The sequence below is a fragment of the Neomonachus schauinslandi genome, chromosome 3, assembly GCF_002201575.2.
Source record: "Neomonachus schauinslandi chromosome 3, ASM220157v2, whole genome shotgun sequence".
Lineage (NCBI taxonomy): Eukaryota > Metazoa > Chordata > Mammalia > Carnivora > Phocidae > Neomonachus > Neomonachus schauinslandi.
The window spans coordinates 160,610,521-160,637,275 of NC_058405.1; the positions used below are offsets into that span (position 1 = coordinate 160,610,521).

A 26,755-nucleotide genomic window follows, 5' to 3' on the forward strand; every position below is an offset into this window, starting at 1 on the left:
ACAAAACTTTTTAGGTCTATAATCTTTTCTCCTTCAATTGCTTTTCAGTGGTTGGGTGTGAGATACAGTATCCTCTTCATAGCAGTTCCCTGCCAATATATCAATATCAGTTGTTTTCCTTGCTAAGATAAGATGTGCTTTTAAAATAAATTTATTTTAGGGCGCCTGGGTGGCTCAGTCGTTAAGCGTCTGCCTTCGGCTCAGGTCATGATCCTGGAGTCCCAGGATCGAGTCCCGCATCAGGCTCCCTGCTCGGCGGGAAGCCTGCTTCTCCCTCTCCCACTCCCCCTGCTTGTGTTCCCTCTCTCGCTGTGTCTCTGTCAAATAAATAAATAAAAATAAATAAAAATAAAATAAATTTATTTTAAACTTCTACTAGAGCATGGTGCGATAATACAAATAGCCTTTTTATCTCTTTGGTTTAGTGTTTTTCAAACTGGGTCTTGAAATGAATGTAATGGGTCTAGCCAATATTTTGTTTTTTAATGAAGCAGAATAGGAAAAAATAAGTATTCATACATAAGGAGAGTATTATTTGTGTGTAAAACTTTTGCTAGACATAGATACACATTAGGTTGTAGAGTAAAATCAATTTTGTATGGTGAGTCGGAATCAAAATGATTTGAAAATACTGCTTTAGATACAGCTTTTGTTTTGTTTTTTTAAGATTTTATTTGTCAGAGAGAGCACAAGCAGGGTGGGCAGCAGGGAGGGAGAAGCAGACTCCCCGCTGAGCAGGGAGCCCGATGCGAGACTCGATCCCAGGGCCCTGGGATCATGACCTGAGCCAAAGGCAGAGGCTTAACCAACTGAGCCACCCAGGCGTCCCAATACAGCTTTTGTTTATATGCCTTTGGGTTGGTCTGGTATCTTAACACAGATGAGACTAGAGTCTTTAAGGCATTGTTTCTAATTCCCTTTAGTAAGTATCTCCAAATTGCTGGTTTTGTAGAAATAAAATACTAGTCTTTTCTGCAGCTCGCATCTTCCTCAAACTGAGAATTCACCTCCATATACTACTCCTTATTTGATTTTGTGCACTAGTATGGATTAGTCTTGCTAAGTCATTATGTTTTATAGACAACTCTCATGGAGTCTTCTCCATGTTATTTTTCTCCAAAGTTATTTTTGAGATCATTGGGATAATTCAGAGGAGGTGCAGAAAAAGCCTTGAATTTAGGGCCACAGTTTGGGTACCAGTTCTGGCTCAGCAGCTCAGGTCATGGGATCTTGAGCAAAGAAGTCACCTTTCTGAGCTTCAGTTTTCTTATTGGTGAGATGAAGGGAATAGTGCCACCCGGTAAATGACGACTGAATGGAAACAGCTTAACTTAAAAAACTGGAAGCAAACACTTGTCATCTCCTTTATATTTTGTTAGGTAAGTTTATTCATGCCGTAAGAAAGCCAAAACTTTTCAATCTTAGGAAATGGTCCCATGTAATTCATTTTAGCTTATAAAGTTATAATACAATTAACCCTTGAACAACACAGGTTTTTTCAATAAATATTGGAAAAATTTTTAAAGGTTTTTGACAGTTTGAAAAACAGATGAACTGCATAGCTTAGAATTATAAAAAAAATTAAGAAAGGTATCTGATGAGGGCGCCTGGGTGGCTCAGTTGGTTAAGCGACTGCCTTCGGCTCAGGTCATGATCCCGGAGTCCTGGGATCGAGTCCCACATCGGGCTCCCGGCTCGGCGGAGAGCCTGCTTCTCCCTCTGACCCTATCCCCTCTCATGCTGTTTCTCTCTCTCTCTCTCTCTAATAAATAAATAAATAATTTAAAAAAAAGGTATCTGATGAATGCATAAAATATATGTAGATAGTCTATCTACCATCAAATATGCACAAATTTATTGTAAGTTAAAATTTATCAAAACTTAGTTGCACACACAACCATACATGGTGCCATTTGTAGTCAAGACAAATGTAAACAAATGTAAAGATGCAGTATAAAATCATAACTGCATAAAATTACTTTAGTACATAGTGTATTGCTTTAGTAATTTCATTTATACCTGTTGCTATTGCAGTAAGCTCGTGTTGAAAGTATCCTCTTAAAATGCTGTGTGACACTAATCACGAGCAGTTCATCTTTCCAGTAAATTGTGTATGGCAGTAAAAAGTGCTCTTGCGGGCTCCTGGGTGGCTCAGTCGTTAAGCGTCTGCCTTCGGCTCAGGTCATGATCCCAGGGTCCTGAGATCGAGCCCCACATCGGGCTCCCTGCTCGGCGGGAAGCCTGCTTCTCCCTCTCCCACTCCCCCTGCTTGTGTTCCTGCTCTCGCTATCTCTCTCTCTGTCAAAAAAAAAAAAAAAAAAGTGCTCTTGCAGTTCTCATGTATTTTTCATGTTTAGTGCAATACCATAAACCTTGAGTAACACCATGGGACGCATACAAAGTGCCACTAGATATGCTGGAATTTCTCCCAAGCAGCAGAGAAAAAAAGTAGAATTGCTTGGTAATGTATCAGATTGAGATCTGAAGCTGCAGTAGCAACCATTTCAAGATAAATTAATCCAGTATATGGACCATTGGGGAAAAAAAAAAAAAAAGATGTGAAGCCATTGTAGCTACATCAGCAGGCATGAAAACCTTGCAAAACACCTTTTCATCTTGTATTGAAAATGCAGCTTTTATGTGGGTGCAGAATTGCTGTAAGAAAGGCATACCTATGGACTACTATGAGAAAACCTGAAGTTATTTTATGACAAAGCAAAAAGAAAATGAAGGATCCAAAGCTGGAGAATTTAATGGCAGGAAAGGATGGTTTGATAATTTTAGGAAGTGGTTTGGCTTAAAAAATGTCAAGATAACAGAACACTTCTGATGACCAACAGGCAGCAGATGAGTTCCCAGACATCATTAAAAAAATAATTGATGAGAAAGGATATCTGCCTGAACAGGTTTTTAATGCAGATGAAAGTCCCCTATTCTTGGTGGGGGAAATGCCATTAAAAGACATTTAATAGGAAGAAAAGTGAGCACCAGGATTGAAGACAGGAAGAGAGAAGCTAATTCCACTTTTTTGTGCAAATGTAGTTGGATTTATGATCAGGATTGCCCTTCTCTATAAAGCTGCTAATCCCCAATCAAGGGAAAAGATAAATATCAGCAGCCAGTCTTCCGGTTGTGCAACAAGAAGGTTTGGACAATGAGAACTCTTTTTGGATTGGTTCCACTGATGCTTCGTCCCTGAAGTCAGGAAGTCCCTTGCCAATGAGGTACTGTGTTTTAAAGTTCTTTTGATATTGGACAATGCCCTCGCCACCATAAGACCCCATGAGTTCAGCACCAAAGACATAAAAGTGGTCTACTTGCCTCCAAACACAGTGTCTCTAATTCAGCCTGCAGGTCAGGAGTCATAGGGACATTTTTTGTTAAGATTTTATTTGTCAGCAAGAGCACAAGCAGGGAGGGCAGCAGAGAGAGAGAGGGAGAAGCAGGCTCCCCACTGAGCAAGGAGCACGATGTGGGGCTTGATCCCAGGACACTGAGATCATGACCTGAGCCGAAGGCAGACGCTTAACCGACTGAGCCACCTGGGTGTCCCAAGGGACTTTTAAGGCTCATTACACACTGTACTGAATGGAAAACATTGTCAACACCATGGAAGAGAACCCCGACAGAACATCATGAAAGGCTTGAAGGGTTATACCACTGAAGATGGATGGTGTCACTGTTACAGAAAAAGCTGTGAAAGCCAGGAAACCCAAAAGAATAAATTCCTACTGGAGAAAATTGTGTCTGCCTGTTGCATATGACTTCACAGGACTTAGGACAGTCAATCAAGGAAATAATGAGAGATTGTGGATGTGGCAAAAAAGGTGTGTGTGTGAAGAGTTTCCACAGATGGGTCCTGGAGAAATTCAAGAGCTAACGGACACCATGCAAGAGGAATTGACGAAAGATCTGAGGGAGATGAGTGCCTCCGAACCAGTGCCGGACCATGAGGAAGTAGATGTAGAAGCAGCAGCGCCAGAAGACAAATCGACATTCGACCATGTGGCAGAAGGGTTCCGTTTATTCAAGACGACCTTTTATGATACAAGCACTGAAACTAAAGCAGAGGGTGGAAGGAGCCTTGATACCAAATAGAAATATTTTTAGAGAAACGGAAAAGCAAAATCAGAAATGACAGTGTATTTTCATAAAGTTGGCACTGAGTGCACCTGCCCCCCTTGCCTCGTTGCCCCTCCTCTGCCGCCCCCGAGACCTGAGATCAGCTGCCCTGTCAACGTGAGGGTGAGGATGAAGACCTTTATGATGCTTCTGCTTAAGGAATAGTAACTAATCAGTAGGCCATGCTGTTAGTAAACTTAACTGTTGTGTATGTTGTATCTTCATGTGAAAACCTAGTAATTGTTTTTTTTTTTTTTAAAGATTTTATTTATTTATTTGAGAGAGAGAATGAGATAGAGACAGAGCATGAGATGGGGGACCGTCAGAGGGAGAAGCAGACTTCCTGCTGAGCAGGGAGCCCGATGCGGGACTCGATCCAGGGACTCCAGGATCATGACCTGAGCTGAAGGCAGTCGCTTAACCAACGGAGCCACTCAGGCGCCCCGAAAACCTAGTAACTGTATGGCAGGAACCGCACGGGACATTTTTGTGGCATCGTCATATTGCCTAAGTATTCATTGTGTAGAACGTCATGTGCAAGACTTCAAGTGGTTAGCCTGTCCGTACGGAGGCAGAAGGTGAGTGATCTTTAATATAAAATTAATGTGTTAGTTTTGTTTTTTAACATTGTTTTCAAGAATTACATTACCGTACAGTATGCGTCTCATATAATTGGAGCAACTGTATCAGCCTGTCATCACAGGGAAGTGGTATTTTTTAAAAAGTAGTTTCCAATGCCATATTATGAGTGACACTCTTACTTAACTGTGTGCCATAAAAATGGAACAATCTGCTCGTTAGTGTACGGGCCAGGCCACTGTGGGGCAATCGTATGGATTATACGAGGCTACTGTGGAGCAATCAGACTGATGCTGCTTCATTATCCGTGCACGAATTGTTATGCCTTTGGGTAAATATGAATTTCTTTTTCACATTATCTTCATTTTTGATGTCTGGTGTTAGTAATACAGAGCATCTACAGTGTCTTGTATAAGACTATTGATGTAGGTGCTGACAGTTGATTGAACTTGTAAACACATGACATCAATAAATTATAGCACAGTACTATAAATGTATCTTATCTCAATGTTTTCATTTCTCTAGCTTCATTCTAAGAATGCAGTATATAATATACATACAGAGTGTGTTACTGGTAAGCCTTCTGGTCAATAGTAGGCTATTAGTAATTCAGTTTTGGGGGAATCAGAAGTTACACGCGGACTTTCAACTGTGTGTTGGGGGGATTGGATAACCACCCTGCACTGTTTGAGGGACAACTCTGTAGTCGAGGATATTGAGCCGAAATCATAATAAAAATAGGTAACACTATTGATAGCTTACCAAGTACCAGGCACCTTATATGATAACTGTTTACTCTATAAAGCCAAACACTGCTACTTTTACTATCTTATGGATGACCAGATTGGAATTAGATGAGCTCTTCATGGCCATGCGGGAAACGTCAAAGTCTGACCGTAGGACTCAAACACAAAGCCTTCCTGCTACTTCCTCCATAACAGTGACATTAAATTAGGTGTTCAGTACACTGCAGATTATGTGCCACTCAGCCAGTGCCTTGTTTCCTTTGCCATCCTCTTCATGACTTCAGCTACTGGCAGCTTGGTTCAGACAGTGAAGAGAAAGTACGCTAGTTAGACACCAGTTCCTTACCAGAGAAGTTACTGACACACATCCTCAAGCTGTTAGTTTTATGTTGCATAGCTGCAGAAGTTCCAGAGAAATATTTTAACTTGGGGAGCACAACTTTTAGAGAGGCAGAGCTGACTTCAGTCACATTTTTGGTGGATTTTCTTTTAACCTGATCTTTGAGGAAAAAACTTATTTATTTAATCAATCACAATACATGTACTCCTTAATCCCCACGCCCTATTCCCCCATTCTTCCCACCCACATTCCTTCTGGTAACCATCAGTTCTCTATAGTTAAGACCCTGTTTCTTGGTTTGTCTTTTCTCCCTCTTGATCATTTGTTTTGTTTCTTAAATTCCACGTATAAGGGAGATCGTATGGTATTTGTCTTTCTCTTACTGACTTATTTCACTTAGAATTATACTCTCTAGCTCCACGCATTGTTGTTGCAAATGGCGATTTAATTCTTTTTTTTATGGCTGAATAATGTTCCATTGTGTATACACACACACACATATATACCACATCTTCTTTATCCATTCATCTATTGTTGAATACTTGGACTGTTTCCATAGTTTGGCTATTGTTAATAAAGCTTGCTATAAACATTGGGATGTATGTATCTCTTTGAATTAGTGTTTTTGTATTTTTAGGGTAAATACACAGTAGTGTGATTACTGGATCATATGGTAGTTCTATTTTTAATTTTTTTTTTTAAAGATTTTATTTATTTATTTGACAGAGCGAGAGCACAAGTAGGCAGAATGGCAGGCAGAGGGAGAGACTGCTGAGCAGGGAGCCAGATGTGGGGCTCGATCCCAGGACCCCAGGATCCAGGCCTGCATCGGGCTCCCTGCTCAGCCAGGAGCCTGCTTCTCTCTGTCTTCCTCTCCCCCTCTCCCTGCTCATGCTCTCTAATAAATAAAATCTTTAAAAAAAAGAAAAAAGAAAAAAAATGTCCATTATGTGTCTGCCCATTTTTAAATTGGATTATTTGTGGGTATTGAGTTTTATAAGTTCTTTATATATTTTGGATACTAACCCTTTATCGGATATGACATTTGCAAATATCTTCTCCCATTCAGTAGGTTGCCTTTTAATTTTGTTGACTGTGTCCTGTCCTGTGTAGAAACTTTCTATTTTGATATAGTCCCAATAGTTTTGTTTTTATTTCCCTTGCCTCAGGAGATATATCTAGAAAAATGTTGCTATGATCAATGTCCTTGAGATTACTGCCTGTGTTCTTTTCAAGTATTTTTATGGCTTCAGGTCTCACATTTAGGTCTTTAATCCATTTTTAGTTTATTTTTGTGTATGGTGTAGAAAGTAGTCCCGTTTCTTTTTTGCGTGTTGCTACAAGTTTCCCCAAAACCATTTGTTGAAGAGACTGTCTTTTTCCCATTGTATATTCATTCCTCCTTTGTCAAAGATTAACTGACCAAATAATTGTGGGTTTATTTCTGGGTTTTCTGTTCTATTCCATTTATTTTTTTTATGTGAGTACCATATTGTTTTAATTACTACCACTTTGTAATGTAACTTGAAATTTGGAATTGTGATACCTCCAGTTTTTTCTTTTTCCAGATTACTTTGGCTATTCAAGGTCTTTTGTGGTTCCATACAAATTATAGGATTATTTGTTAGTTCTTTGAAAAAATGCTGTTGGTATTTTGATAGGGATTGCATAAAATCCCTTAGATTGCTTTGGGTAGTATAGACATTTTAACAATATTTGTTCTTCCAACCCATGAACATGGAATTTCTTTCATTAGTGTTTCATAGTTTTTAGAGTACAGGTCATTCACCTCTTTGTTTAAGTTTATTCCTAGATATTTTGTTGTTTTCAGTGCAATTTTAAATGGGATTTTTTTTTTTTTTTTAGATTTTATTTATTTGAGAGAGAGAGACAGAGATAGTGAAAGAGAGAGCACAAGTGGGGAGGAGAGGGAGAAGCAGGCTCCCCACAGAGCAGGGAGCCCGATGCAGGACTAGATCCCAGGACCCTGGGATCATGACCTGAGCCGAAGGCAGACGCCCAACCGACTGAGCCACCCAGGCGCCCCCTGGGATTGTTTTCTTAATTTCACTTCTTACTGTTTCATTATTAGTGTGTAGAAATGCAACAGATTTCTGTACATTGATTTTGTATCCTATGACTTTACCAAATTCATTTATCAGTTCTAATAGTTTTTTGGTGAAGTCTTTAGGGTTTTATATATATATTTAGTATCATGTTATCTGCAAATAGTGAAAGTTTTACTTTCTTACCAATTTGGATGCCTTTTCTAAAATTGTTGTCTGATTGCTGTGGCTAGTACTATGTTGAATTAAAGTGGTGACAGTGGACATCTTCGTCTTGTTGCTGGGCTTAGGGAAAAGTTGTTTTTCACCATTAAGTATGATTTTAACTGGGTTTTTCATATATGGCCTTTATTATTTTGAAGTATGTTCCCTCTACACTTTGTTCAGGGTTTTTGTCATGAATGGATGTTGTACTTTGTCAAATGCTTTTTCCTGCATCTGTTGAAATGACTATATCATTTTTATTCTTTCTCTTGTGTATGTGATGTATCATGTTGAGTGATTTGCAAATATTGAAACACCCTTGCAACCCAAGAATGAAATCCCACTTGATTGTGGTGTATGATTTTTTTAATGTATTGTTGCATTTGATTTGCTACTATTTGGTTGAGCATTTTTGCAACTATAATTCATGAGTGATATTGTTCCATAGTTATCTTCTTTGTGGTGTCTTTATCTAGTTTTGGTATCAGGGTGATACTGTCCTCATAGAATGAATTTGGAAGTTTTCCTTCCTCTTGTATTTTTTGGAATAGTTTGAGAAGAATAAGTATTAACTCTTCTTTAAATGTTTGTTAGAATTTGCCAGGGAAGGTATCTCGTCCTGGACCTTTGTTTTTTGGGAGACTTCAAATTACTGATTCAGTTTCATTGCTGGTAATTGGTCTGTTCAAATTTTCTACTTCTTCCTGCTTTAGTTTGGTAAGTATATGTTTCTAGAATTTTTTTTTTTTTAATTTAAATTCAGTTAGCCAACATATAGTGCATCCTTAGTTTCAGATGTAGAGTTCAGTAATTCATCAGTTGCGTATAACACCCAGTGCTCATCACATTATGTGCCCTCCTTAATTGCCCATCACCAAGTCACCCCATCCCCCCCACTCACCTCCCCTCCAGCAACCCTCAATTTGTTTCCTATAGTTAAGAATCTCTCATAGTTTGTCTACCTCTCTGATTTCTTCCCAGTTTTCCCTCCCTTCCCCTATGATCCTCTGCACCATTTCTTATATTCCACATGAGTGAAACCATATGATAATTGTCTTTCTCTGATTGACTATGTCGCTCAGCATAATACCCTCCAGTTTCATCCACATCGAAGTAAATGGTAAGTATTCATCCTTTTTGATAGCTGAGTAATATTCCATTGTATATATGAACCACATCTTCTTTATTCATTCATCTGTTGATGGACATTTAGGCTCTTTCCATAGTTTGGCTTTTGGATATTGCTGCTATAAACATTGGGGTGCATGTACCCCTTTGGATCACTACATTTGTATCTTTGGGGTAAACACCCAGTAGTGCAATTGCTGGGTCGTAGGGTAGCTCTATTTTCAACTTTTTGAGGAACCTCCATACTTCTTTTCAGAGTGGCTGCACCAGCTTGCATTCCCACCAACAGTGTAGGAGGGTTCCCCTTTCTTTCTCCGCATCCTCGCCTACATCTGTTGTTTCCTGACTTGTTAATTTTAGCCATTCTGACTGGTGTGAGGTGTTATCTCATTGAGGTTTTGATTTGGATTTCCCTGATGCCAAGTGATGTTGAGCACTTTTTCATGTGTCTATTGGCCATTTGGATGCCTTCTTTGCAGAAATGTTTGTTCATGTCTTCTGCCCATTTCTTGATTGGTGTTGAGTTTGATAAGTTGTTTATAGATTTTGGATACTAGCCCTTTATCTGATATGTCATTTGCAAATATCTTCTCCCATTCTGTCTGTTGTCTTTTGGTTTTGTTGACTGTGTCCTTTGCTGTGCAGAAGCTTTTTATCTTGATGAAGTCCCAATAGTTCATTTTTGCCCTTGCTTCTCTTCCCTTGGTGATGTTTCTAGAAAGAAGTTGCTGTGGCTGAGGTCGAAGAGGTTGCTGCCTGTGTTCTCCTCAAGGATTTTGATGGATTCCTGTCTCACATTTAGGTCTTTCATCCATTTTGAGTCTATTTTTGTGTGTGGTGTAAGGAAGTGGTCCAGTTTCATTGTTTTGCATGTGCTGTCCAATTTTCCCAACACCATTTGTTGAAGAGACTTTTTTCCATTGGATATACTTTCCTGCTTTGTCAAAGATTAGTTGACCATAGAGTTGAGGTACATTTGTACCTTTATTTTTCTAGAATTATCCATTTCTTCTAGGTTGTCTAATTTGTTGGCATACAGGTTTTCATAATATTCTGTTACAGTTGTTTGCATTTCTCTGGTGTTTGTTGTTATTTCTCCTCTTAGTGATTTTTATTTGGGTCCTCTTTCTATTTCCATGAGTCCTCCTAGAGTTTATCAATTTTGTGATCTTTTCAAATAAATAGCTCCTGGTTTCATTGATCTGTTCTATTGTTTTTTTAGTTTTTTTTTTTTAAGATTTTATTTATTTGAGAGTGTGTGTGTGTGTGTGTGCACAAGCAGGATGAGTGGCAGGCAGAGGGAGAGGGAGAAGCAGACTCCCTGCTGAGCAGGGAGCCCAACGCAGGGCTCGATCCTAGGACCCTGGGATCATGACCTGAGCCAAAGGCAGACAGTTAACCAACTGAGCCACCCAGATGCCCCTGTTTTTTTAGTTTTTATATCATTTATTTCTCCTCTAATCTTTATTTCCTTGCTTTTGCTGGGTTTGGGTTTTATTCTTATTTTTCTAGCTCCTTTAAATGTAAGGTTAGGTCATTTGGAGATTTTTTTCTTGCTTCTTGAGGTAGGGCCTGTATTGCTCTAAACTTCCCTTTTAGAGCCACTTTTGCTGCATCCCAAATATTTTGGACCATTGTGTTATTTTCATTTGTTTCCATGTAATTTTTTATTTCTTCTCTGATTTCCTGGTTGACACATTCATTGTTTTAGTAGCATGTTATTTAATCTCCATGTATTTGTGCTCTTTCCATATTTTTCTTGTGGTTGATTTCTGGTTGATTTCATAGCATGTGGTCAGAAAAGATGCATGGTATGACTTTAATTTTTTTGAATTTGTTGAGACTTGTTTTGTGGCCCTATTTGTGATCTCTTCTGGAGAATGTTCCATGTGCACTTGAAAAGAATGTATTCTTCTGTTTAGTATGGAATGTTCTGAATGTCTGTTAAATCCATCTGGTCCAGTGTGTCATTCAAAGCTACTGTTTCCTTGTTGATTTTCTGTTCGGATGCTCTGTCCATCGATGTGAGTGGGGTGTTAAAGTATTACTATTGTATCAGTGCTATTGTATTACTGTCAGTTATTTCCTTCATGTTTGTTATTAACTGTTTTATGTATTTATGTGCTCCCATGTTGGGTGCATAAATATTTACAATTGTACCTTTTTTTTTTAAAGATTTTATTTATTTGAGAGCAAAGAGAGAGTGCACAAGCAGGGGCAGGGGCAGAGGGAGAAGCAGGCTCCCCACTGAGCAGGGAGCCCAACTCAGGGCTCAATCCCAGGACCCTGGGATCATGACCTGAGCCGAAGGCAGATGCTTAACTGACTGAGCCACCCAGGTGCCCCCACCATTGTTCTTCTTGTTGGATTTTCCCCTTTATTATTACATAGTGTCCTTCTTGGTCTTGTTACAGTCTTTGTTTTAAAGTCTAGTTTGTCTGGGGGAGCCTGGCTGGCTCAGTGGGAAGAGCAAGTGACTCTTGATCCTTGGGGTCGTGAGCTTGAGCCCCATGTTGGGTGTAGAAATTACTTAAATAAACTAACTCAAAAAAAATTAAGCCTAGATGTTTGATAGAAGTACTACTACCCCAGCTTTGACATTCAGTTGCATGATAAATATTTCTCCATCCCCTCACTTTCAAAATTAGGTGTCTTTTAGTCTGAAATGAGTCTTCTGTAGGCAGTATATAGATGGATCTGGTCAAAAGTAATTTTTTAATCTTAATTTGGTATGCTCATTTCAGACAGAAGACAAAATAAAATCACCTGAATCACAATTTAATTTATATGTGAGGCCAAAGGCACTATAAAATAACAATATATAATGTTAATAGTGGTTATTTTGGGTGGTAGGGTTGTGGATGATTTTTCTTAAACAAGAGAGTATTACTCTGAAATGGGAAAAAGGAAACTTTTTTTCTTTAATGTAAAAACATGCACTTCAAAATCTTACCTATGAAAACCACCCAGGGGCTCCTGGGTGCCTCAGCCAGTTAAGCATCTGCCTTTGGCTCAGCCATGATCCCAGGGTCCTAGGATTGAGTCCCACATCGGGCTCCCTGCTTGGTGGGGAGTCTGCTTCTCCCTCTGCCCACCCCATTTGTGCTCTCACTCTCTCTCATGGTCTCTCAAAAAAAAAAAAAAAAAAAAAACCCTCCACCCAGATCTCCTTTTTTGTATTTTACTCTTTGGATGTTGATTGGTTATTTATACCACTGAATGAAGAACCATGTTTCAACTTTAAATGCCAAAGACAGTTTTTAATTCAACTTTTTAGTGTCTTTAAATGGCACATAAAAAAGGAGGAGATATTTTATGGTTGGCATATTAAGGTTGACCCATCCTGTTCAGTAGGTTTTTATTGCCATATTTAAACACCTTACCATTGTATGTGTTTTATGTGCATTACTTTCAATACTGCTGAATTAATATTTAAGTTTGTATTTCCTTCCTAGTTTAATTTCAGTATCCCAAGATTCTGGGGCTACTTCATTGCTCAAGGTAAGAAAACACAGGGCCCTGCCAATACTATGGCAGAAGATATAAACTAGATTGATTCTGGCTTCTTTTTATTCCTGCCTTCAGTAAATCAGGTTAAATACTATGCTTATATTTCATTGGTTATTGTTTCTAGGCTCAAATTTTTAATATTTGATGGTTTTTATTTTGTTAGTGTATTTACACAAAGAACACATTCTGTTATTTCCCATATGACGTCCCTTCTGTATGAAGTTAAAAAAAATCAGTTTTACAAAGATATTAATTGCCTTGGTTTTATTTTCATTCTGTGTTATCTGGATCAATTCAGACTACCTTTTACTACTATGGTCCTGAGGTAAAACCCAAATTTTTGAATACGTTAACAATAATTGGATTTGTATTGAGTACTTTAAGAAATCAACTTTTTTGTTTTATGCCATCTTGTAATCTTTATTAAAAGAGGCTCAGAAAAAGAGAGCACGAACTTCCTTTGTTCTTATGCTGTAAGACCTCTACATTTCCAGATGGTCTATAGTTATGTGAAGTAAATATCCATAGTTGAAATACAAACACTGAATTTCATTGTGCAAATACAGAAACCTATTTTTTTTAAAAAAATACAGTTCATTTCTAACCATATCAGAGCTATGTTTTACAATTAATGAAATATTTCAAAAAATACAAAGTTACACCAGTCTGATCTTAATATGCCCTGGTATTCCTGTCTCACTTGTAAAGTGGTCGTAAGAAAGATTAGACAAATTTTAGTTCTTGGGCTTTTCTAAGGTTAAATGCATTCTTATTTGGTAATAAAAAGTAGGAGATATTATTTTCCCCCATTTAATATAAAAACATCCGTTTACTTTGAAAGAGTTCTCAGCCTACCTTTGGTTAAGGTTATTTCTTATTGAATGTTTGTTTGATCTAGATTTAGACAAATAGCAACTGATCACCTTTCTGTTCTATGATGTTTATCATATCTTTCCTTCACTCCCTACTGAATAAGTGGTTTGTTTCCTCTATTAGCAGTCTATTTTATAATATAGCCAGATTTCTGTTTCTGGCCTCTAAATGACTGAACTTCAAATAATTAATCTTGAAAAAATATGGTTACCTTCATTTTAATAACAAAGTTTTCAATGTGCTCTTCAAAAGTGGAGTTGTTAGATTTGTTGAAATTATAACTTAACTTGCTAAGACAGTTAATGTGCTTTTGGATTAAATAGGCAACTACATACTCAGAAGAAATGTTAAGAGAATCTAAGAACTGAATAATAATAATCTATTGTGTGTTTCTATTTTTTTTTTTTCCCCCCGGACTTTTGTTCTTTGGAAATTGAGGGCAATGTGAATACACTGATAGTCTGGGATTCTGGCTTCTGGCTTGGAAAGATCAGTGGTTTTCCTCTGTGTTCAGGTTTTATTTATTTGTTTATTCGAGATAACAGGGACTACTTTGCATGCATGTGAAGGAGATATAGAAATATTTTGTGAACTAATGTATTAGTGAAAAAATTAATGAAAGAAAAATGGCACAAACTCAAGATACAAAGTTAGTTAGCATTATTTTCGAAGTATTCAAAGTTGAGAGCACAGAGTCACCATAGGTACAGAATTTAGATTGTAATTACGAATCACAATCCTTGGTGATTGACTCTTCTGGAGAATTTCACTGAATAAAAAGGAAGAGGTAAAAAATGCTTCTGACTGAAAAGATAACTAAATAAAGAAATAAATAGGAATAAGCATGAAAAGACTACATAACCTTTTCCTGAGTCAATGCTTCTGATCCTCAGATAAGGTCTTGCCAGCCTAGGTGGTACTGCCCCCCCACCAGTGATTTCCTGGAGGGCTCGGGGGCAGTTCCAATTATAGCTAGGCCAGAGTGCTGTGCATGGAGGTGGACTGCACTTTACCCAACTCTGGTGTAGTCCCCAAAAATGTTCTATTTACAGTGACTCGGACATTACAAGCCATTCTCTTATAAACAATAAATAAGCCTGTTGAAAACTGGGAGCACATGGAAACTGCTGTGAACACCTCAGTTAAAATGTTCCCTTATGGAGATGTAATGGACTGGATGACAAAAATAAGACACCTGGAGAACTGCCTCAAATCTGAAGGATGGTCAAGAAAAAAGAACAGGAAATTGAGTGATATGTATATACAGTGGCTATGGGTTCACTGGCTTACACTAACCTCCCTCCAGTAAGGGTAACAATTTTTCCTCAGTCATCAAATAGAGCCTTAGATGATGTCACCCACAGAAAAGGAAAAGTGGAAAAGTAAGACCCTTTCTGTTTGATCATGCGGAGCCTTCTATGACTGCCAGAAAAGTAATCTGGATTAAATCGTGTCAAGAAATAGGTTATAAGTGTACAAATATGTACAAGGATAAGCTTAGAATTTTTCCCTCATTCAGATAGAAGTTTCTGGGTAATTTCAGGAATACTATTGCCAGGTCTTAGGGATTGTCCTCCCCTTGCTTTCTTTTCAGAAAGAATATGAATACTGTACATTATGGTAACAATGTGTGAAAAACCAGGCCTGAAGACACCTGTACAACGTCTTGAATATTACTGGACATTCTTGTGGTTTAGGAGATGGGTTTATGAGCTTCTGCAGAGGATAGATTTAGCAATGAATCCTCCTGCTATTTTCCCATGAAAACTCAATAATGGAATTGAGGGGTATCCATGATTTTCTGTGAAGGAAAAAAACTAAGTAATATTACATTTTAGCCTCCAAGTGGAGAAAAGCACCAAGTTTCTCTGGGATTTCATTAAAGCAAACTGAGTTCTCAAATCTTACTCTACTTTTCTAACTAAAGACAAAACTGTTCTGGTTCTAGTGTTATTTTCCACAACAGAAAACTCCCCCTGCTATGGTTTTATTTAAAAACCAACCCCAAATCACAACCAAATTTACATGCTATCTTTATCCACATACAGAATTCTCACAGCCAGCAAGGCAACTTACACATAAAAGGCTTTCCAAAGAAATAAGCCCAATTCCTTATTTACAGAAGTATTCCTAATTATTATTTTGAAATAAATTTTGGTATCTATTTCCGACTCAGTGGTTCATAGTATTTTCCACATATTATCAACAGCTGCAAATCCAAGATATTAAAGAAATACTTGATCTATTCAAATGTAGTCCTTACCATCTCTTTAAAGTTGGCTGAAAAGTGTTAGATTCACAAACACGATGCTTTTGTGTATGGGTTACAATATAAACTCCTTTCCACAAAGGCAATATGTTGTAAAATTGATGTTTCAAGGCCACTGAAGTGACGACATAGTTTCAGTCAAGCATTAAGTAGTTCATCATCTGAGTGTCCAATAGCATCTGGGTTTGAAAGTGGATCCAAGTCTGCAAATAGATTGAACCAGGCTGACATGTCTTGGTTACCATTGTTGAGAGCTATTAAAGAAGAAAAGACACATTGAAGAGTCTCAGGTTTTTAAAATCACATTACTGTACAATTTGTTTTTTTTTTAAATGCCAGATACTTCTATTTGTTCTCCTGGGATGCTAGCTTTTATTTTTATTTATTTATTTATAAGATTTTATTTATTTGAAAGAGCACAAGTGAGGGCAGGGGAGTGACAGGCACAGGGAGAAGGAAAAGCAGACTCCCCGTGGAGCAGGGAGCCCAATGCGGGGCTTGATCCCAGGGTCCTGGGATCATGACCGGAGCCGAAGGCAGACGCTTAATGACTGAGCCAGCCAGGCGCCCCTCCTTGATAATTTTGAAAAGCTAATAATGTAGATACCTTGTGCTTTGCTGAGGCCCTTCTATGTAAGTAATTTTATGTTGCTCTGAGAAATGATTAAAAGTGAACAGGCAGGCAGTAATAGTATTAGAAACACAGATAATTTATAGAAGTCTCTCAGGTAAGTTTCAAAAGTAAAAGTAACCTTTGTTCCTACAAAGTAGGAACATTACATTTATAAACTTGGTGCTTAAAAATCTATATTTATTATAAAATATTAAATATGGGGGAAGAAAATCCTTCTATCACATTAACATACCCAACAGTTCTCATTTCAGTTTACAGTTGTCTTTTCCATGTGCATTTTACAAATTTTTGATATATATTTTATGGAGTGGATTGTGTCTCAGATATAACTTCCTGTTAACCAACTCCCTCTCACCTCCCTGTGGAGACTGGAAAATCACATGTATCAATAGTCTACAGGTTGTACTGTGCCAGAGATTTCAAGGATATACATTTAGGCTGAAGGCTGAAACTAGTAAAAGAATGCACAATGGCACAGTGAGTCATCTCAGAAGGCTAGGCTCTTGAGGGTTGAGGGGTCCAGTGGCAGCACTGAGACCCAGGGGACAATCTAAAGACCTAGATATGATATGAGAGACACAAGGGGCAGAGAATGGAAGGCAGTCATACTCAGAAGAATCTAAGGCAACCCTCTTTGACAAACATGGTTTCCCACTTTCTGCAGGTCAGAGGGCTGTAGTTTGGACTGTGGGGATTCCAAGCCTTAAAGAGCAGGGAGAATGAAAGGCTTCTGTGTGTGTCCACTTCTATTTCTAGGAGCCCCAGATTAGTGATACCCACACAAGTTGTGGCCTTGAGTCCTCAGCACACTACCTATTAATAAGTAATAATGGGCAAATCATTTAACCTCACAGGCTCTTATTTCCTCATCTGTAAAGTAATAATCATTTAGCATTAAACCAGAATACCTGAGAGGGAACAGGAGGCCTATTAATAATTATGCTGGGGGTGCCTGTGTGGTTCAGTTGGGTAAGCATCTGACTCTTGATTTTGGCTCAGGTCATGATCTCAGGCTTGTGAGATCCAACCCTGCATCAGGCTCCATGCTCAGCAGGGAGTCTGCTTCTCTCCCTCTTCTCCTTCTGCCTCGCCCCCACCCCTCCACCATGCTCACTTGCTTTCTCTCTCAAAATAAATAAATAAAATCTTTTTTTTAAAAAATTATGCTGGAAGAAGCAAAAATCTCAAACAACCTTACACCTAAAGGAGCTGGAAAATGAACTAACAATATCCCAAGTCAGTAGAAGGAAATACTGAAGATTAGACTAGAAATTAACAAAACAGAATCCAAAAAAACAATAAAACAGGTCAATCAAACCAGGAGCTGGTTCTTTGAAAAGATCACAAAATTGATAAACCTTTGGCCAGACTTATCAAAGGACTCCAAATCAGAAATGAAAGAGAATAACAAACACCACAGAAAGGATTCTAAGAGAACATTATGAAAAATTATATGCCGACAAACTGGACAACCTAGAAGAAATGGATAAATTTATAGAAACATATAATCTCCCAAAACTGAATCAGGAAGAAATAGGAAATTTTGAACAGACCAATTCCTAGAGATGAAATTGAATCAGTAACTTAAAAAAAAATCCCAACAAACAAAAAGTCCAGGACCAGATGCCTTCACTGGCAAAGAGTTAATACCTATTCATCTCAAACTGTTCCAAAAAATACGAAAGGAAGGGAATCTTCCAAATTCATTCTATGAAGCCAGCATTACCCTGATACCAAAACCAATACATCACCAAAAAGAGACAACTATAGGCCATTATCCCTGATGAACACAGATGCAAAAATCCTCAACAGAATACTAGCAAATCAAATCCAACAATACATTAAAAAAAAAAAATCACCGGGCGCCTGGGTGGCTCAGTTGGTTAAGCGACTGCCTTCGGCTCAGGTCATGATCCTGGAGTCCCTAGATCGAGTCCCGCATCGGGCTCCCTGCTCGGCAGGGAGTCTGCTTCTCCCTCTGACCCTCCGGACCCTCCCCCGTCTCATGCTCTCTCTCTCTCAGTCTCTCTCTCAAATAAATAAATAAAATCTTTAAAAAAAAAAAAAAATCACCATGACCAAGTGGGATTTATTCCTGGGATGCAAGGGTGAGTCAATATTTGCAAATCAATCAACGAGATACATCAACAAGAGAAAGGATAAAAGTCTTATCATTTCAATGGATGCAGAAAAAACATTTGACAAAGTATAACATCCATTCAGAATAAAAACCCTCAATAAAGCAGGTCTAGATAGAGGGAACATACCTCAACATAATAAAGGCCTTAAATACAAAACCCACAACTAACATCATACTCAATGGGGAAAAACTGAGAGCTTTTCCCCTAAGGTCAGGAACAAGACAAGGATGTCTACTCTCACCACTTTTATTCAACACAGTACTAGAAGCCCTAGCCAGAGCAATCAGACAACAAAAAGAAATAAAAGGCATCCAAATCGTTAAGGAAGAAGTAAAATTTTCATTATTTGCAGATGACATGTACTATATATAGAAAATCTGAAAGACTCTACACCAAAAAAACTGCTAGAACTGATAAATTCAGTAAAGTTGAAGGATACAGTATCAATGTACAGAAATTTGTTGCATTTCTATAGCTAGTAATGAAGCAGCAAAAAGTGAAATTAAAACAATCCCATTTACATTTGCACTAAAAATAGTAAAATACTCAGGAATAAACTTAACCAAGGAGGTCAAAGACCTGTACTCTGAAAACTATAAAACACTGATAGAAGAAACTGAAGATGACACAAACAAATGATACTCCCATGCTCATGGGCTGGGAGACCAAATACTGTTAAATGTCCATACTACCCAAAGCAACCTACAGATTTAATGTGATCACTATCAAAATACCAACAACATTTTTCACAGAACTTTGAACAAATAATGCTAAAATTTGTATGGAATCACCAAAGACCCTGAATAACCAAAGCAATCTTGAAAAAGAACAAAACTGGAGGTATCACAATCCCAGATTTCAAGATATATTACAAAGCTAGTAATCAAAGTAATCAAAACAGTATGGTACAAAAAAAAAAAAAGAAGAAAAAACCAGTATGGTACTGGCACAATAAACACATAGATCAGTGGAACAGAATACAGAACCCAGAAATAAACCCACAATCATATGGTCCATTATAACAAAGGAGGCAAAAAATGCAATGGGAAAAATTCTCTTCAACAAATAGTGCTGGGAAAACTGGACCACTTTTTTATACCATACATAAAAATAAACTCAAAATAGATTAAAAACCTAAATGTGAGACCTAAAGCAATAAAAATCCTAGAAGAGAGCACAGGCAGTAATTTCCCTGACATTGGTCATAGCACCTTCTTTCTAGACAGGCCTCCTGAGGCAAGAGAAACAAAAGCAAATATAAACTATTGGGGCTACATAAAAATAAATCTTCTGCACAGCAAAGGAAACAATCAACAAAACAAAAAGCCTACTGAATGGGATAAGATATGTGTCAATGACATATCTGATAAAGGGTTCGTATCCAGAATATATAAAAAAACTTACACAAATCAACACCCAAAAAACAAAGAATCTAATTAAAAATGGTCAGAAGACATGAATGGACATTTCTCCAAAGAAGACATCCAGATGGCCAACAGACACAAGAAGAGATGCTCAACCTCACTCATCATCAGGGAAATGCAAATCAAAACCACAATGAGGTATTACCTCACACCTGGCTAAAATCAAAAACACAAGAAAGAAGTGTTGACGAGGCTGTAGAGAAAAAGGAACTCTTGTACACTGTTGGTGGGAATGCAAACTGTTACAGCCACTGTGGGAAACAGTGTGGAGGTTCCTCAAACAATTAGAAATAGAATTAGTATATGATCCAGTAATTCCACTACCAGAAATTATTAGCCCAAAGAGTATGAAAACACTAAACTGAAAAGATACATGCACCCCTATGTTTACTGCAGCATTATCTGCAATAGCCAATGTGCGGAAACAGTCCCAAGTGTCCAAAAATAGATGAATGGATAAAGAAGATGTGGTGTGTGTGTATATATATATATATATATATATATATATATATATATACACACAATGGACTATCAGTCGGCCATAAAGAAGAATGAAATCTTGGGGCGCCTGGGTGGCTCAGTTGGTTAAGCATCTGCCTTTGGCTCAGGTCATGATCCCAGGGTCCTGGGATCGAGCCCCCTGCTCAGTGGAGAGCCTGTTTCTCCTTCTCCCTCTGCCCACCCCCCCCCCGCCCCGCTCATGCTCTCTCGCTCTATCTCAAATAAATAAAATCTTTAAAACAAAAAAAGAATGAAATCTTGCCATTTGCAACAACATTGATGGATATAGAGGGCATAATTCTAAGTGAAGTCAAGTCAGTCAGAGAAAGGTAAATACCATATAATTTTACTCACTGTGGAATTTAAGAAATAAAACAAACGAGCAAAGGAAAAAAGGGAACGAGAAAATAACAGACTCTTAAATATAGAGAACTGGTGGTTACCAGAGGGAGCATGTAGGGAGGATGGGTGAAATAGGTGAAGGGGATTAAGAGCACACTTATCATGATGAGCACTGAATGTTGTATGGAAGTGCTGAGCCACTATATTGTACACCTGAAACTAGTAACACTGGATGTTGACTATACTAGAATTTTTTTTAAAAAGTAACTGAAAAAATAATACTTATACTGGAAGAATAGATGTCAATGAGGATATGTCATTCCTGTGGTCATTCCAGTAATACCTGACCTTCTTGGTGCAGCTGTGGAGAGGTTCTGATGAGTATATGAAAATTCTACAGCATTTTACAAATGTGGGATGGTTTTATATTCATCTGTCACAATGGAAAATGCAGGTCTTAGTTACATTATTTTCATGGGGCTCTCCTTGTGTATATTTTTCTTGCCTCCAGAAACTCTTATGAAACAAACAGCAAATGAATTATACTGAAATGTAATAAATGTATAGAAAAAAGAGCCTAAGTTAACTATTAATAGTTTTCATAAAGTACAAGCAACTGTAAACAGTATCAGTTCAAGAAACAGAAAAGCCTACTCCTTAGAAGCTACCCTTGTGAGACCCTTCCAGCCACTGTTCCCCCCCCCCCCCAGCCAACACAGAGATAAATCCCATCTCAGGCTATTAGCAACAGTGTGGTGACAACATTCTTGTGTATATGTTTTGGTCAGCAAATGGATGCATTTCTCTTGGTTATGCACTTAGGAGTGGAAATGCTTGGTCTTGTGTGTTATATGTATGGATGTTCAGTTTTAGTAGCAATTACTAAACAGTTTTCCAAGTGGTGATGTGACTCTGCACACCCACGAGCAGTGTCCACAAACTTGTCATCACGTGGGGTTTTCTATTTTTCATTTAAGCCATTTTGGTAGGTGGATAATGGAACTGCATATTGTTTGTTTGTTTGTTTTTTAAGATTTTATTTAGTTATTTGACAGAGACACAGCGAGAGAGGGAACACAAGCAGGGGGAGTGGAAGAGGGAGAAGCAGGCTCTCCACTGAGCAGGGAGCCCGATGCGGGGCTTGATCCCAGGACCCTGGGATCATGACCTGAGCTGAAGGCAGACGCTTACCGACTGAGTCACCCAGGCGCCCTCTGCATATTGGTTTTAAATTGCATTTCCTTAATGATTAATGAAGTGGGGTAATGAATTTGGGGGGTAATGAATTTTAAAGCTGTTAGAATTTCAATTTTTATTACATTGAAGCCTCAACGATCATAGGCAAATAGCAGCTTTCCCAATACTTCTATTTCCCCACACTTCTTTCCCAGTGTTCACTTATGAAATTTATTTTATAGTCTCTATTTTAACTGATTAAACACAACTTTAGTTTTAGTGGGTTTTAGAAAAGAAAATTATAAATAGGCTGAATCCCAAAGGGACGGCTGTATTCTGAATTGGCTAGTGTGAATCTGTCATTTGCTTGGAGTTGATGGATTTTCCAATTGATTTATCCCAAAGTACCGGAAAGAATAGAATTCCAAGAGTCTACAATGATACATAGCAACAAATAAATAAAAAAATGAGGAACAAGAGAAAGCTGTTCCATACAGTTAGAATGTCAACTAATAAATGTAGAAAGAATGAGGAAAGAGAAAACCACCATTTGGCAACAACCAGAGTAATAAGTATTTCATGCAAAGAATTATCGATGAATGCTAAATTAGTGGGTGAAACTTTGACAGAAACAAGCCATTTACACAGTTTCAAAATATTTTCCCACAAGATCTTACAAAGGGAAAAATATAATTTTATAGTGCAGTCACCCGGGAGACACCATCTTAACCAACGGATCAAAGTTAACATCACAAGCAATGGGACATTCAGACATCATGTGCCTCCTGATATTAAGAAGGCACAACATCACTTCTGTTATGCTATTCCTGCCAAAATCCCTAACCTGAATCTAATTATGAAAAAACATCAGATAAACCCAACTCGAGGAATATTCTACAAAATTAATGGCCTCTCTGCTATAGAGAAGTCAAGATGATGAAAGACAAAGATTTAGGAACTCTTCCAGATTAAAAGCAATTGAAGAGACATGATACTAAATGCAATGTGGGAATCTGGATTGGATCCTGCATTAGGAAAGGAAGAAAAAAGTTCTCTTTTGTTATAAAAAACACCGGGGTGCCTGGGTTGCTCAATTGGTTAAGCACCTGCCTTCGGCCCAGGCTCAGGTCATGATCCTGGAGTCCCCAGGATCGAGCCCCAGGTCGGGCTCCCTGCTCAGCGGGAAGTCTGCTTCTCCCTCTGCCCCTCACCTGGCTCATGCTCTCTCACAAATAAATGAATAAAATCTTTAAAAAAAAAATTAGTGGTGCAACTGGCAAATCTGAATAAGGTCTATAAATTAGATAATAGCATTATGATGATATTAATTTCCTGTCACATGCTACAACATGGATGAACCGTGAGGACATTAGACTAAATGAAATAAGCCAGTCATGAAAAGATAAATACTGTATGAGGTACCTAGAGTAGTCAAATTCATAGAAACAGAAACTATAACGGTGGTTAGCAGAGGAAGGGGAAAGAGGATTTGTTGTTTAATGTTTAATAAAGTTGCAGATTTGCAAAATGAAAAAGCTCTGGAAATCTGTTTCACAACACTATGCATATACATAACATTACTGAACTGTTCACTTAAAAATGGTTAAGGTGGTAAATTTCGTTATGCGTTTCCTACTATAATAAAAATGCGGAGGGAGTGCTGTGGTTAGAAAATCATCATTTTTTTACCACCCATCATAGTAAAGACTGAATCAGGCCAAAAGCAACACTGGATGCTAAATGTAAGTAGAAATTCTGATGACGAGCTGGACTTGTGCACAAAATGTCTCCTCACGGACTGCTTAGTAATTGCAAGAGGATAAAATAACATAAACTAGTAATTATTTAGGAGAAAAATTGGACAATGCTTTGGATGGGTGGTCAGAATTAACATCAACAATGAGGGAGAAATGGCCAGCATCAACTTTCAGATGTGAAACCCTGAGAGAGGAGTGTCGCTGGTGCAGTACTCCAGGCAAGAATGAAGAACCTGAATTTAATCACAATAAAATTCAGATAAAACTAAAATAAGGAATATTCCATTAAAAACAAAGAAAAATGGAGCAGAGGGACTATATTCTATTGAAATGCCCATGTTCAAAAAATCAAAGAAAAGCTGTGGAAATGTTTCAGATTAAAAGAGGCTAAAGAGACATGACAACTGAATACAAGACCCTAGACTCGCTGTCCAGAGGGAGAAAGTGCTATAAGGGATATGACTGGGTCAGCTCACGACACTGGAAGACAAATACATGGTAGATTATGGGAAAAGTATTATGTTAATATTAAGTTTCCTGAAGTTTACAACCATACTGTGGTTATGCAAGAGAATATACCAGTTCTTAGGAAATACACACTGAAGTATTTTGGGGTAAATGGTCATGATGTATGTAACTCACCCTCAAGTGGTTTGGAATAAAATAACACACGCATTACACACATACACACGTTTACATAAAGCAAAATATTAACCGTAGATGAATCTGGATAAAGGGTATACAGGTGTTCTTTGTGTTATTTTCACTTATGCAACACTTCTGTACATTTGAAGTTCTTTCCAATTAAAATTTTTAAAAATCAGTATCAGTGACTAAGATTATTATGTATCTAAAATCCTGACAGAATGTCTGTTTTCTATGCATTACCATTACAACATGAACCAGTTCTGCAGTTAACAATATGGTGAGTACTCAATGTTAGCAATCACTATGTGCCAGGCCCTTTGCTAAATGCCTGAATGCACTGTTTGTCAACAGGCATCCTGTAATCAAAGAATACCTTCTATCCCTAATGGTATTATCCATTACCAACAAACCTTAACAGAAAATATAAAAAATTAAAGTACACAATTTAGTTGACTATGACAAGCTCACAAGTTCTATTTAATTTTTTCTATGATGAGAGATAGCCAGGTATAACTTACATTTTATTTATTTAGTTAAAGACTTTATTTTTAAATTTTTTAAAAAATTTTATTTATTTATTTGTCAGAGAGAGAGCACAAGCAGGGGAGCGGCAGGCAGAGCAGGCAGAGGGAGAAGCAGACTCCCTGCTGAGCAAGGAGCCTGATGCGGAACTGGACCCCAGGACCCTGGGATCATGACCTGAGCCGAAGGCAGACGCTTAACTGACTGAGCCACCCATGCATCCTTATATATTTATTTGAGAGAGAGAGAGCACACAAGCGCGCGCTCACACAAGTGGGGGGAGGGGCAGAAGGAGAGAAGAGAATCTCCCGCAGACTCCCCACTGAGAGCAGAGCCTGATGTAGGGCTTGATCTCACAATGCTGAGATCACGACCTGAGCCAAAATCAAGAGTTGGACGCTTAACCAACTGAGCCACCCAGGTGCCCCTATAACTTTCATTTTAATTTATTATTAACAAAATATTTTTCTGGACAATATGAGGCAAACACTATAAAATGATCCTATTCTAAATTTATCTGCATTCAACTGATTGTTAATATAATGGCAAAGAATATAAATAAATAACTTACACTTTGTTAATTTCTTTGGACTCTGTGAAGGCACTGGCTGGTTATCAGTGTGTGAAAGAGGAACTTCTAATCCCCCTTGCAAGGCCCAGCCTGGGGGAGGGAAGGAATTATCCATTGTTAGTCAAGTAGGAAGCAGCATCAGAAAAAATAAGAAAAGGTAAAAATAACTAATGAGTCCTCAATTCTATCAGGGTGAGATTCTACAATGTAAGACATAGAAGACACTTAAAATGTATCTGCAATTATGTATTTTAGTCAAATCATCTAAGTTTAGTTCCAGCTAGAATTAGACTTCCTTACAGTTTTCAAAGTGGTTTTGAAATAAATACGTAAGTTTTCTTTTCAAACAACTGCAAATAGATAAGGTATAGAAAGAATTTCTAAGGAGTTGGGAGAGAGGAAATAGACCTGCCAATTAGAATCTTGAAACCTTTAAGTATGTTTATACCCCTGGACTCAGTAATCCTATTTCTAGAAATTTATCTTAAGGAAATAATTTAAGTGAAGAAAAAAAAGTACATGTATGATAATGTTTATTGCAGCATTATCTATAAAATGAAAAACTCGAAACAGTAAGGAAGGAATTACGGGAGATAAACGTGACAAAATATTATGCGGTCATTAAAAAGTATCATTATGAATACTCTTAGTAATACTGTTATCACTAAGACATGAAATGTTTGCCCGTAACATGAGAAGTTATTTAGGCTATAATTAAAATACAGCACTAGAAATGAACTTAGATTATCCTGCCTTCCACCTTCCTTGTACAGAAGAGATCATGTGAAGCCCAAGTTCTTACTTAGGGTTCCTAGAACATAGCTCTTTTAACTCAGGGCAGCTCACTTTCCTGTTTACATTGCAGGGGAATAAGAAGGCGAGTGAAGGAGGAAGAGTCCTGTAGTAGGAGGCAGAAGACCAGATTTTGGTTCCCTCTTAATTGTTGACTGCCTGGTGATCTTAAGCAAGACACTCATTAAACAAGTATCAACTGCCTCAGCCATTGCCTGGGAACATCTGTCAGCCTGCAGGCGGGGACCAGAACAGATGCTCTGAGTGGTGAAGAAATACTGTTGATAATGTACTGCCAGGAAAGAAGAAAAGAATCCAGTGCTGCTAGAGATGTGGCACGTTAAGGAGAAAGAGCAGTAGGATTTCACGTGGAGAATGAATCTGTTTGTAAATCTGTGTAACTATTAGGC

General features: G+C 38.0%; 1 protein-coding gene across 1 annotated transcript in view; it reads right to left on the bottom strand.

The window, feature by feature from the left end:
* Positions 1 to 15,975: 15,975 nt before the first annotated feature.
* Positions 15,976 to 26,755, bottom strand: part of ICA1L (islet cell autoantigen 1 like) — a 43,938-nt gene continuing 33,158 nt past the window's right edge. Inside the window, exons 11-12 of the mRNA XM_021703089.1 lie at positions 25,554 to 25,643; positions 15,976 to 16,091 (exon numbers count right to left, since the gene is read on the bottom strand). Of these exons, the coding sequence (XP_021558764.1) occupies positions 15,976 to 16,091; positions 25,554 to 25,643 (206 nt within the window). The remainder of the gene's footprint in view (positions 16,092 to 25,553; positions 25,644 to 26,755) is intronic.